At 38.4% G+C, this 14,145-nt stretch overlaps 1 protein-coding gene across 1 annotated transcript in view; it reads right to left on the reverse strand.

Moving 5' to 3' along the window:
* Positions 1-14,145, reverse strand: part of EYS (eyes shut homolog) — an 810,501-nt gene that overhangs the window by 538,694 nt on the left and 257,662 nt on the right. Inside the window, exons 19-21 of the mRNA XM_075046421.1 lie at positions 10,950-10,961; positions 4,855-5,052; positions 2,312-2,433 (exon numbers count right to left, since the gene is read on the reverse strand). Coding sequence (XP_074902522.1) covers positions 2,312-2,433; positions 4,855-5,052; positions 10,950-10,961 — 332 coding nt within the window. The remainder of the gene's footprint in view (positions 1-2,311; positions 2,434-4,854; positions 5,053-10,949; positions 10,962-14,145) is intronic.

The raw sequence follows: 14,145 nt of genomic DNA on the forward strand, positions 1-14,145 counted from the left end.
ATGTACTAAAAAAGAAAGAAAAAAAAAAAAGGCGAAACAACAAAACCCCAAACAAACAAAACCCCAGAAACCCACACATCCCTCACACACCTCTGTGATTCTGGGATGCAGTTCAGCTGGAAATGCAGACACCTAAACACGTGTGTCTGCTTCAGCACTAATGCAGCCCAGCTATACAGTCAGTGGTACCTACAGGAGTGGTGGCTTGACGCCAGGTGCCCACCAAAGCCGCTCTATCACTCCCCTCTTCAGCTGGACAGGGGAGAGAAAATATAACGAACGGCTCATGGATCAAGTTAAGGACAGGGAGAGATCATTCACCCATTAGCATCACAGGCAAAACAGACTCAACTTGGGGAAAACTACTTTGATTTATTATCAATCAAATCAGAGTAGGGTAATGAGAAATAAAGACAAATCTTGAAAAATACATCTTCCCCCCACCCCTCCCTTCTTCCTGCCTCAACTCCACTCCTGGTTCTCTCTACCTCCTCCCCTCAGCGGTGCAGGGGAACAGTGAATGGGGGTTGGGGTCAGTCCGTCATACCTTGTCTCTGCTGCTTCTTCCTCCTCAGGGGGAGGAGGACTCCGCACTCGTCCTCTGCTCCAGTGTGGGGTCCCTCCCAAAGGAGAAAGTCCTTCATGAACTTCTCCAAGGTGGGTCCTTCCCACGGGCTGCAGTTCTTCACGAACTGCTCCAGTGTGGGTCCCTTCCCCGGGCTGCAGTCCTTCAGGCACAGCCTGCTCCAGCATGGGTCCCCCGCGGGGTCACAAGTCCTGCCAGAAAACCTGCTCCAGCGTGGGCTCCTCTCTCCATGGGGCCACAGGTCCTGCCGGGAGCCTGCTCCAGCGCGGGCTTCCCATGGGGTCCCAGCCTCCTTCGGGCATCCCCCTGCTCCAGCGTGGGCTCCTCTCTCCCCAGGCTGCAGGTTGAGATCTGCTCCCCCGTGGACCTCCCTGGGCTGCAGGGGGACAGCCTGCCTCACCGTGGTCTTCATCACCACAGGCTGCAGGGGAATCTCTGCTCCAGCTCCTGGAGCACCTCCTGCCCTCCTTCTGCACTGACCTGGGGGGCTGCAGGGCTGGGGCTCTCACAGCTTCTCACTCCTCTCTCCAGCTGCAGTTTCTGTTGTGCAGCAACTTTTTCCTCTTCTTAACTCTGTTCTCCCAGAGGCACTACCACCATTGCTGATGGGCTCGGCCTTGGCCAGCGGTGGGTCCGTCTTGGAGCCGGCTGGCATTCGCTCTGTCAGACATGGGGGAAGCTTCCAGCAGCTTCTCACAGAAGCCACCCTTGTAGCCCCCCTGGCTACCAAAACCTTGCCACACACACCCAGTACAACAGGGTTGTTCAGTTCACCCAAAGTGGACATCTGCAAGATGGGCAGCTGACTCTCTCTCTGGGTTCTGCTGACTGCATCAGCAAGGTTTCTAGCATCTTTGTGGGTGCCTAGATGCTTAGCTCATACCACATACAGACACCTACATTTAGGCACCTAATATTAATCTGAATTCTACACCTTGCTTTAGCATTTTATTAATTTAATATTCTCACAAACATGCTGGGATAAACTAGAAGAAGGAAAAAATAGCCAACGTTTCTTTCATTTTTTTTAACCACCCCCAATTTCTCTGAAAGTCTGAATGTTTCTTAAGGGCAGTATTCATACTGTATGGTCTTAGTGTCCCTATTGAGTACATTGACAACAAATACGTTCCTGACAGATTCCTGGAGGGTGTGACACAGAACGTGGGCCACCTCTGGTGCCAAAGTTTACACAATGTGAATGTCTTTCTCCTCTTCTCCTCCCATGAAGGGATCAGTTGATAGAATGCTTTTATTTCTGAGAAGAAAGAAGTTATTTTTAATACTTTTCATGTGTCAGGAACTAATATAGCTGAAGAATTTTGAAAATAAGTGCTGAAGTACTTAAAATAAAGCAATTTTGGGGGGTAAGATACTTTTTAAGCCCCTTTGAAGCCAATGTCATAGGTGTAAATGAGTATTCCTGTCACTTATAATGAGGCCATAAACACAGGTAGTTGAAAATATTCTGCTCCTTTTGAATTCCCCAAATATCCATGTTGACTCAATAACGGCTTTAAAATGATAAAAGCATTCCTCTTTCCCACTGCCCATATCATTACAAATAAAGAAAAAAACTGGAAAAAAACTGGGCTGGAAAGCACAATTATAAAACTCTTGACAGGTGTACGGATTAAGTGGAGGTTTAGAACTCGCAATAGTATTGCTTTAGATTTCAGATGAAAACTTAGCAATCATTTTAATTAAAAAATATTCTCTACTAACCAGATGTAGGTCAACACATGTAGAATTGTGTTCACAAGCGTTGATTATGCAGTCATCAATGTCCTGATCACATTTCAGTCCTGCATATCCTGGGTTGCACAAACAATAGAAGCCATTGACAACTGTAACAGAGAGAGTATTTTAGTATTAAGAGTGTTTTAGAACAAGAACTCAATGTAGTAAAATTAAGTAGGTTACAGTTATGACTGCTATCTGGAAGAGATTTGGACTGGTCTTACCTAAAAGGTGTGGACATGTTAAAAAAAATTGAAAAAAATGAAATGCAATATCTCAAAACACTTTTTTAATAGGAAAGCAGATTTATGTGCTGCATTTTACTTAAACAACTCAAATATTTTGATACAAGAATTAAAAATCAATGACCCATTACTAGCTTCTGAAAAAATCATGGCATCTTATAAGCTAATGAGTAATTTTTCATCACAAAACTGTACACAAAGTACATAAGATTTTATCTTTGATGTTGTGCCTAAATGAGATGGGGCAGTTAAATGTTGTTTGGTTTGCTGAGGATTTTTTTTGGTAAGGAACGCCTCATATTATACTACTATATTATAAGAAAACTTGCTTGAGTTGAATTTGGAGCTCAACCTATGATGTATTTCCATGCTTCATTTTAATCTTACCATGCTAATTATAAGAATCCTCTCTGTTCTTCATCATTAATGATCCAGACGGAGAGGAATCTTTAGAATGCTACATCCATATAAGGAGCTTGTGACAGCAATAATTGCACTTCTTGCAGGCCTGCATTTATTCTAACCTCACAGAGGTCTCTGGATTCTTCATTATCGCTGAGGTTTACCATGGAATTTATTCTGCCACTGTGTCTGTACACGTAGCTGCTATTGTATTCATTAAATGCTTTAAGTCCTTCAGACAAGTTATTCATCTGCTAAGAGCTTCCTAGCTTCCTCAGGATTCCAGCTTTCTGCAGCCAGTGCACGTACTGCAGAAGAACTGAGATGTCCACATGATACAACTCAAGTCCAGAGGCACCAAAAAGACAAGCTGTCCACAAAAGATCTGGCACTTTGTGAGCGTGAAGAACTTTACTGCAGCTCATCTAAATTCCAGTTCAAAAATGTCTCTGAATCAATGCAGAGTATATAGAAAACATCTGTAAACTTATTAGGAAATAGTCTTTACTAGATATAATATGAAGCCACTCAACTTATTCCCATGTATGGAAAGGTAGAATTCTTAAAGCTTACTGAAACTGGCTTTTTTTTTTTTTTTTTTTTTTAACTAGGAGATTTTTAGGCAATAATATGTTTAGTAATTTGGGGTCAGTTCTTTAAGATCTTTTCTGATACCAGTAAGTTGATTAGATCTACTGCAAATTTGTGTAAAAATTTTGAATTTCAGGGGAATTCTCAAATCATCATTCTCATCTTAAAAAGGATGTGGGGAAACAGGGGAGAGATGTAGCAAACATGGTTGCTCAGTGCTTGAAGTGTGGGACCTATGAGGAAAATTTGAGCCAGCCGGGCTTGCTTTGTATTAGTCCCTTCAAAGAAGGGTTAATAGTTAGTGGGCTATAGAACAACAATTTCAAGGGCAGTTGCACAAATGACAGAACTGAATTCCTCTTAGTAGTGTTAGACGATATAATAAGGGGCAATGGCCAAAAGTTACAGTTTAGGAGATTAGGAGATTTGGGTGGGGACACTACAAGAGTAGTGCATCAGTGGAACAGGCTGTCCCAAAGAGTCTGTAGAATTTCTGTCCATCCTTAGAGGCTTTCAAAACTCAGCTAGAGAAATCCCTGGCTGACCTGTTCAAGCACTGTTGATAGTCCAGCTTCATGCAGGTTTGACTACATGACCTCCAGATGTCATTCTGCTTTCCAGCCAGCATTGTAAGCGTCTCTGAAAATTACCACTTTTACATTTTTTACCAAGTGTATGAAATGTCTGATAGGTGGTAATAGTCCCATAAAACTTTCCAGTAAGTACTCCATACATAATGGGTACTAATAAACTTAGCCTGCCAATCCAGACAGAATATAGTAGAGTAATTCATCATCAAGTTGCTTCTAAAACCTTTAAGTATATCTATCAGTGAAAGTGTAAGTTGTACAGTTACGTGATAGAAGGCAGTTAATAGTAAACAGACACTCCATTTTGCATCAGTTTGATATTTAATGCAGTTTTTGGACTTGTTAGAATTATGACATATACTGCCTAACTGCTCCATGAGCTCCTTTTCAGCACCTGAATATTCTCTCATCGAATGCACAATGTAAGATGTGTTTGGCTAATTTAGGCATCAAAGGAGACAGCACAAATCTCATTAAAGTTTCTCATTAGCTGCAATTCTGACCTCCTGAACACACAAACCCCAGTGCCAGGAGTTGAGGCGTTTTGGCAAAAATAATCCTCCTGCTACCGGCTGTGGAGCTTCAGACAAGCTAAAGTTCAGTAAATTATCCACTGTTCTCCCCAGAGCAGCTCAGTAGCTACAGAAGCTTCAACAGAAAGACTACTCTACATTAAAGTGAGTAACCAGACTGAACTCACTGTCATAGCAGTATCCATGGAGGCAAGGGTTAGAACTGCACTCATTGACATTGATCTCACAACGTGGACCTGCAAAGCCCTTCACACACTGGCACTGGAATCCAAGGGGAAAAACGTCCAAATTCATTTCTTCTACGCACACAGCTCCGTTCTCACAGGGATTGCTGGCCTCACAAGGCCTAAATTCACAGTTCAAACCTGAAAAGGAAAATGGCAAAGCTGTCAGTGTTTAACTAATGAACATATCCCTGCAGCTGCTGCCTATTATGAGCTGTAGTTTCTTTATATCCCTGGTTAAAATTGAGTTGAAGGGTCTCAGAAGTACATGTATGTACATCACCATGCAGAAACATTTATTTGCTTTGTAGAATTACAAACATAAAAAGACAATTTTATCTGTTTTGTTTATATAATGACATTGCATTTTAAAATCATAATAGATATCTCAATATATTTATAGTTTTCCTGTTTACCTTTGTCCTCTAAAACGGCTCAAAAAGGGTATTTAAAAATAATTAATTAATTCTGCTTTGAAGCTTCCTATTATTTCTTCCTGATATCCTGTTGTCACAGCTACCATACAAGCTGTTTAAACATTGACCCATAATACTGAACATGAATGAAATGCAAGTAACCTTGTATGATTGTTCTGCTTGCAATTCGTGACTACACAAATTATATTACTGGTTATGTATGTATTTAAGAATGAGTGACTGTTTCTATCATTTATAAAAATTCCATACAATAGAAAATCTGACACGGTCCCTTTCTACTCTTTCCTGACACTCTAGTGTATAACAGATTATGTACATTTATCTGGGCTAATCAAGGAACTGTGTGATGGTGATCTTGGGTCACAGGTGCCCTCATCTAAATCTTTAATTTGCAATAAATAGATCAAAAAGATTAAAAGGCCCTTTAAAGCGAGTCTTAGTTTGTTAGAACATAAGACTGATTCATGTGTGCCAGTAGTGAAACTCGAAATGATGAGGGCAGAGAGAACAGAGATCAAATGGGTTTGGGTTTGTAAAGCTGCCTCCCTTTTCCCTCAGTACTGCTGAAGGCAAGTCTGTTCTTTCAGGCTCAGTTTCAGACAGAGCTCGGTTGCTTTTGGGGCTGCAACAAACCGTACACAAGCCCCTCTGAGCCCCTCTGAAGCCCACCTGCCTTTCTGCGAGTGTTGAGGCCAGGCTGTGTCTATGCGATGCTCTCTGGCGGAGCTGCCCAGGGTTTGCCGTACCCCAGGCCCTCTGCCCGCTTCCCCAGTGCCCTTGCCCCAGCTCTGGTTGCCCAGCCATTCCTTCCTGGAGCAGCTTCTCCCTGCCCCAACCACCTCCCTCTTCCTTAGACAGGCTGTGACCTTAACCCGGTGATGGGCAATGTGACACTACAACTTAAAGCACCTGGGTAGTCATGTGGAAAATCACCTTCATACAGCTGTGTTGTGGTGGGTTGACCTTGGCTGGCTGGTGAGGGTGTATGCGTCACACTCAGACAGCCTACGTGCCTCTCCGGATGAAACCAACTCTTCCTCACCTGTTGTCATGGCCCAATACTTATTCCATGAGTGAACCTCTGTAGGTGAAGAGAGAGTCTACTTCATGCTGTCAGGAGTCATCATCTTCCCTCCTCCTCTACCTATCCTTCCCCACTCTTTCAATCCTGCTCCTGTGGGTATCAGGCTTTTGTCCCTTCAGGGTCTCTAAGAAAAACCTCTTCATCTTCCATTTTGTCATCATTGATGCTGTGTAGCCTGTTCTTCCTCTCCAGCTCCTTCCCCTGGCAGCATGGCAACTCAAACCAGGATGCATCTCTGGCTGGTAAGGAGCTCATGCACCTTTCTCCCATGCTGTTCTGCAAGCAGGAGCATGGGTTTATACCTCTTCTTCAGATTCTTGCTCAAGGTACCTTCCCAGAAGGGTATGAATTCCAGTGAAGTTTGTACTAATTTGAAAGTACACCAAAATTGTTCCCTGACAAAAAAGACTTTTTCCCCTCTTGAAGGAATTACGGGAAACACAAATTACTGCTTTCGTTCTAGCTATACTAAAGCAAAACAGCACAAAGCAAAAAATATTTACATTATCCTGACATTTCTAAAGAACGGTAAATTAAGACCTGGTGATAAAGTCGATGATCTAGGTTAACAATCCTATTTATCAAATGAGGCCCAAACATGTGCTATAATATTAATTGCTAGTAGTATGCTAAACAGTTTTTTCAGTGCCTTCTTTCAAGCAACCTTCACCACTCTTTAATTAGAAATTCCACTTCTTTTTCCTCCCTCCCAACTTTCCTGCCTATCACTGCGTGGAAAATCTTTTTCCGCTGCTGGCAGAAATGGCAAAGATGTCATTCATATTCAAACTGGAAGATTGGGAAAACAAAAAGACAAGAAAATAATAAGACACTCTCCCACCCACTCAGTCCCTTTCCCTAAATCAATTAATTTTTTTAACCATCACTGTTGAGAATTAATAATTTAAAAGACCATCCTCTCACTCAGAGGATCACAACTGCTTATATGATTTTAATTCTGAAAATCATTCATTATTAAATAATTGATTATTGATGCTGATCAATATTAGTAGCAAGAAAACAAGAAAAGAAAGTTGGCTGATTTAAAGTAGATTTTTTTTTAAAAATGCAAAACCACACAAAGATCAAGGTTGGATGGTGATAAGCAATGGTGGTTACATGTTAGTACAATGAATGCACTCCTGCTGTTGCTCTCATATCCGCATTTTTTTACAAAGTTGTAAATGTATGATTAAAGCTATTTGGATAAATTAAGCAGCAGGTTATAGGTGAAATAAAGACCTATAGGTTATAGGTCTTTAGTGAAGTAGATTAATCAGAATACAGAATTCATGTCTTCTGCATTTTCTCTTTCTTGTAAAGTATTTGTTGGAGAATTTTTGTGCAAATATATAAATATTAAAAGTTTAACTTTAGCTGACTAATTTGAACACATCTATTTTTTACTAAATATAGCAAAGTTCTCACTTGATCTGGTAAGTTTCTGAAATAGTAAGCCTGTGATTGCTGACAGAAAGGAATGCTGTGCCTGGGGAAGAGTTTATAAACTGTCTTCTCCCACTGACATATCAGGATTTTTAAATTGGCCATCACAGAGTAAAAAGGTAATATTCACTATCCATAGTTAGCTGTCAAAAAAGAGAAAGAAAGTATGCCCAACAGATCAAATGTGAAAGAATCAAACACAGAGGTTCATTAATGAATTAATAAGTTCAAGTTTTGCTTGTTTAATTCTTGGCTATATTTTATTGATTATAAGAATAGATTGTCTTTACTTTACTAGGCAATTAAAGGCCTCTCTATTAGAACAACTCCCCCCCAAAACCTAAAAGAATATGCAGAAATGATTAAATTACAGAGTCAGTTGAAGGACAATTTCCTTTTCAGTGGCACAATGTATTGCATTAAATATTATACCTTCTCTCTCTGTATATAGAAGCATATACTCATAGCATATACTATGCTTCTCTATTAGCATACAATATATATCAAATAATGAATAATTTATTTGGAAAATCCTCTTTTTGTTTGTTTAGGAATGAGAAGCATACCACATATTCAGAAATGTCATTCTGCTAATATTAATAAGTCCTCTCTTCTACTGTGTTTGCTAATAATACTTCTACAGCAGAATCTCATAAATATCATAAATGAACACTGAAAATAGATTTTTTTTTTTTTGCCAAAAAAGACTGTTCTGTTAAGGCTATTATTAAAAGTCAAAAGCACAATTTATAAAAATGACATAGAAAATAGATTATTTGAGATAAGTTTTCATTTCTTTATGCGACACTATTGATGTTTGTTTGTTTGTTTGTTTTATAGCATAAATCTGTACCTGAAACATTTTGATGTGTACTACAGAATTCTCTTATAATCAGAAACGGCATCTCTTCAATGTTGTGATTCTTTTTGGATAATAATTTAATAAAGCAGCCACTTGCTACTAACATTTTAAGGAATTAAATCTGACAACAGCTTTCAAATTCAGGATTTTGCTGTAAAAGTACAGACTGAATCAATGACAAAATATATCTGGTTGCAAACTGCTGGCATGATTATGACAATATAGCGAAGATAAACTGTCTATGGCTAGTACCAGAGCAACAAGTGTGTCATTGGGATGGCAGTTTCCTGAATAATACCAAGTAGTCTGATACTGGTGTTAAATACGCACTCCTGAGGACAGCAAGCTCTCAAGACAGACCAAGTGCTGTCATTGCCACACGGTCTGTGTTGGGGTTTGGGCAAGAGAGGAGGAACCGGAGGGGTAGCAGCACCTACCCTGGGGCACCAGGCTGGGGTCGGAGGAAGGGGCTGAGCTCTGAAGTTACAAAGTGAGGGTCACAGTCCCAGTTCTACCAGCTGTTCTGCCAGAAACTGTGATGCTGATCTGATCTTTGTATCTGGTCTTTAGATATCAGCTAAATAAAAGATTTTTTATTTTTTTTATTATTTTATTTTATTGGGAACCAGCTCCAGTAACCTTATGACTCTGGTATCATTGGATTTCAGTAGCCTTGCTTAAAGTCAATTCGGCATTGTTATAAATTTGATGAAACAGAATGTATATCATATGAATGAAGTTAATAGCATTTTACTTCAATGAAATGAGACAATTATACCAGCTTAAAGGATGTCAGTAAGGAATGAATAGGGAAAAAAGTCTACAACAGACTCATTTTATATGGCTTGGGTGAATACACGAAAATTTTCAAAAGTTCATGTTAACTCCAGAATGTTTTTATTTACATTTACATTGTTTAGTTTATATGCTCAGGTTCAGAACACAGAGACCATTTTTTCAAAATGACACTAAACTAATTTCATATAAGAAGTAAAAGCCAATGACTGATGTGAATCTTCCATGATAAATATGTTTTCTTAGATGTTCTCTATGTTTTTAGGTTTTTTCTTTATCATCATAACATCACTGCAATGGCATTAAATTTCAGTCTTTCTGTAACTCACCTTTTAACAACAGAGCTAAAAGACACTTCGAACATTAAAGTGAATCACCACTGTTCTCCAAGGTAAATTAAGTAAATTGAATACCATTCAATAAAAGTAAAAATGTGTTTAGTTATGGGGGATAATCCAGTGTACAAAGGCACTATAAGGCTATATAGAAACCAACACACCTCAAATCCCTGCCCCCAATCTATATGCAACTTTCTGTTTTTACCAAGACTGTTCTTTGGAAACTAGTGGATACAATAATTTTAATTTTAAAAATTATTTGATTGCTTCAGAGAAATCTGTGGTTTGGTTTTCATCAACTTTATGCAGCTCAATGGCTCCCACCCTCAAAGGCTTTCATACACTTATCATAAAATCCCAGGAACGCTAATGAGCAATGTTAGATGCCTAAAATTTGAGGTCCCTGCAAGTCTAAAGATTAAATGTCTTAATGCTAATATGAAATTGCCTTTATTAAAAGTTCAAAATTGTCATTTTCTATAATTTTGAAAAGTTCAGATGTACCTCTAAGCTTGCCATTATTTTATAAACTGGCTGCTCTAGCTTGATCTACTTTGTGGCATAAGAAAACAAAATGCCTCTACAGCTAAGATGATTAAAGGCTAGTAAATGCAAATAAAACCCCAGAAATACCCTGGAAGTGGATAGGAAGAAAAAAATACCTACAGAAGCATGCATATATTGACATTACTTGAAATTAAGCAAAGTATTACTCTAATATTTAAAAAATATAGCAAGTCTCTTCTTTCAGTTCAAATCTATAGCAAATCCATTCTTTTCCTTGGGATGCAAATTCTACTTTCCGTGAAAGGAATTGCTTTGTGATTCTATATATAATCTGAGAAAAGGTATTTTCTGTGAAATCCATACTAATTGAAAATCAGTAAGTTTGTTTGGGTTTTAAAGGAAGGATATTTGAAAAGCAATACTTGGCACTTTTCAAGTAAAAAAAATTTCCTTAATTGTATATGATAATGCAGACCATGCAACAATGCTGGAACAAAGCATGAGATAGACCCACATCACAAACTTTAAAATGAAAATCACACAGAGATGCACATATTATTGCTCCATACCTGTATAAATTTCTGTAAATACAGACAAAAAAAGAAATTAAATATATTATTTAGGTGCATTTTTTTTTCTTTTAAAATATACAAGTTTGTAACTACTGAACAATGAAGATATATCTGTATGCACATCTGTGCATTTCACATTTCAACATAAAAGCATGCTTCACTCTTTCTCACTTATAAAAGAATGCTACTAAGGAAAACAATTACCACAAATTTATTTTCTACTGAAATACATGGGAATCTTTTTCTTTTCATTCTTTTATCTTATCTTTGTTTACTACATCAGAATTCAACTGAAATTACTTATATATATGCAGAAAAGTTACAAAAAGCTGTTATCAAACTCAGTTTTTCCTTATGGGCTAGGACCTGTGGGTGTCATTTTCAGATATAGTAATGGCCACCTTTAGTTCGGGTGGCCAAACCCTTCCCTGTTTTGAGATCCTATTTTCATTTTCTTAAAATTTGACAGATTGGCCAGACATTATTTATAGCAGCTGATACCAGGATTATTATTTTATTACTCTTATTTGTGTGTTGGCAGATGACCCCACACCATAAATAGGCCCGCCATGTAGAAAAACAAAGCAGCAAACATTTGTTTCACCAGCCAAAAAAAACCCTGAAATGTGGTAATCTTTTCTTTGAGCAACAGCAATGTCCTCATAATTTGTAGGGCAGCCAGGGAGAATGTAACCATATTTTAAGTAAGTCTTTGAAAAATTGTGGTTTACACATACCACCTGGAAAATTAAGGGACAGATACATACAGATTCTCTTTTGCAATGAATACACCTTGTATTACCTACATAACTTAAAGCTTCTCCCTGTGACCTTTACACCATTCTCACAGAATGACTAATGAAATTCAGACCCCTTATCTGCTGTATGTAGATGACTGGATTTACACATGCAATATTCCCAGAGTACTCATGGCTGTAAAGGCTTAGAAAATTTTCCTTGTGGCTCAAGATGTGTCCCAAGGTGCAAACTGAAAGCAGAGCTGAAACTACAACACATACCTCACTTGAATTTGCATGGACAGAGTTAAGCAACCAGGGCTTTTAGAGATGCCCTTGGGTTCTCAGTGCTGGTCTGGAAGGCCATGGGTCTCCTACAGAGCTTGTCATATCTGCCAGACCCTTGTGGATATCTAACGTACCCAAGAGTGTCTAAATTGACACTAGAAACAGCTAGGCAAAAGACTTGTTCTCTGAATTGTTTCATTCTGGATGCAGAAACACCTGAATTTATGTATCTAGATGACAACTTTTAGAAACAATAGAAAAATCAGTACAAATACTAGAAAAAAATTCCAAAGAAGTTCTGCAGTGACTTCATACATGAGCCAACAGCAAGTCCCAGTTCGTACTGATTCCCCTTTAGGCATTGCACAGCCTTTTCGACCAACCTTCTTCTTTATTGCTTAGAGGCAATGCATATTTCCTAGGTAATGTACCACAAACGTGGCCACTCTGCTTCTCTACCCACAAAAAGCTCCCATGTGATGCAAAGTGCCCTTCATAGTTCTATGCACCAGTTTCATTTTTCCCCTAAATAAAATTTTATTTGGCTGTTCAGTGTCAAGAGAGTGGCAAAACCAGATATAAACTGATGTTGAACAGGAGATATTCTTTTATGGTCTAACACAGAAATATGCTAGAAAGAGCCACAGGTCTTGCAAAACTGCCTTTTTGCATGGGTCTTGGCACAGGAAAGACTGAGATTTGGCCTATGAGCACTGAAAAAGTAATTGCTTCATTATCTCTACTCTGGTTTTTTGCCTTCATGAGCACTTACATTTCTTACTTATTATCTGTTTTGTAATTAGCTGTTCCTATAATAGTGTCCTATGCTGAAAACTCCATTATTACTCTTGCTTTTCAACAGACTTAAGCATTTTTTTTTCTGCTGAGTTGCCTTTCTCACTAGTTTACTTTCTTTTGCAACATGTTTAATGGCCAATTACCATTTTTACTTTAATCTTAATTGGAACACATTTGGAGACATGTGTCATTAAGGCTGCAACAAATAAGTAGACATTTCCTCAGAACTGAATTTCAATTTTCCTCTACAATTACATATATTTGATTAAAAAGGTCATACCTATTAGCAACATCGAGACCAAACATATACAGTGCTTTTTTTTTAAATGAGTCATGTAATAATTTGGATCAAAGGATAAACTTCTCTGCTCCATTTACTAAAACCAAGTTGCTAAACAGCTTTTTTTTTTTTTTTTTTAAGAAAGAAAAAAGAAAATATTCATGTCAACTCTTACAGGGCTATCGCATATCAAATATACAATCTCTACCTGAAAGGGACGTTTTAATGCTTTCTTCCTTCCTGAGCTGTCTTTGGGAACAGCAGAATACTGGCTCAGTCCATGGGTCATAGAAATGTTGGTAAAGTAGTTTGGTTCATCTTTTCCTTAAATACCAGGGTAGAGAATGGGGAAAATTTGCAGTTCTGTTGTGGGAGTGTAAGATCTGTTCCTAGCTTTCAATCCCAAGTATGAATAAAGCAGCCTTATAAGTCCTACTTTATTTTCTGTAAACATGAGCTGGTCTAGAAATTGTAGTGGGATCATTCTCTTTGTGCTGAAAAGCAGCATGCCTGATACAGGCATGATCCCATTTTGCTACACTCTCAGCAAGGACTGTTGTCTAATAGTTACGACTAACTTCATTGATGTGGCTGTGTGATACATAAAAAAGTTGTCACTTCAAAGCTGTGAACAGTAAACTTGCATTTATTACTACGGACCTGTCTGTTAGAAGAATATTTGAATATACTGCAAGGTTCTTACAAAAGACTAAAAACACCAATACATCTAAATATGGATGAAACGGCTAATGGTTGCTGTGAAGTACCCTGAAAGTAGATATGTAATACTAGAACAACTCAAAATTGTAAGAAAGATTCATCTACTATGTAGAGGGCCAGTTTTACTAAGAAACAATAAACCGGTATTTATCAGTGGAGCATTTGAGCACCTCTTCTACTAAGATATCTTTGAACAATTGAATGAACTGCAAACATTCCTCCCCTTCCCTTCATACAACTGAGCAAGATCCATATAAAATCTGTAAACTGCTCCTCCAGCTGTAAGACTCAAAACTAAGAAAAGCAAATGAAACTGTAGCAATCCAGAAAGACAGTTCTGATTTTGCTGGCACAGATGGAAGTATATAAT

The sequence above is a fragment of the Buteo buteo genome, chromosome 15 (assembly GCF_964188355.1).
Source record: "Buteo buteo chromosome 15, bButBut1.hap1.1, whole genome shotgun sequence".
Classification (NCBI taxonomy): domain Eukaryota; kingdom Metazoa; phylum Chordata; class Aves; order Accipitriformes; family Accipitridae; genus Buteo; species Buteo buteo.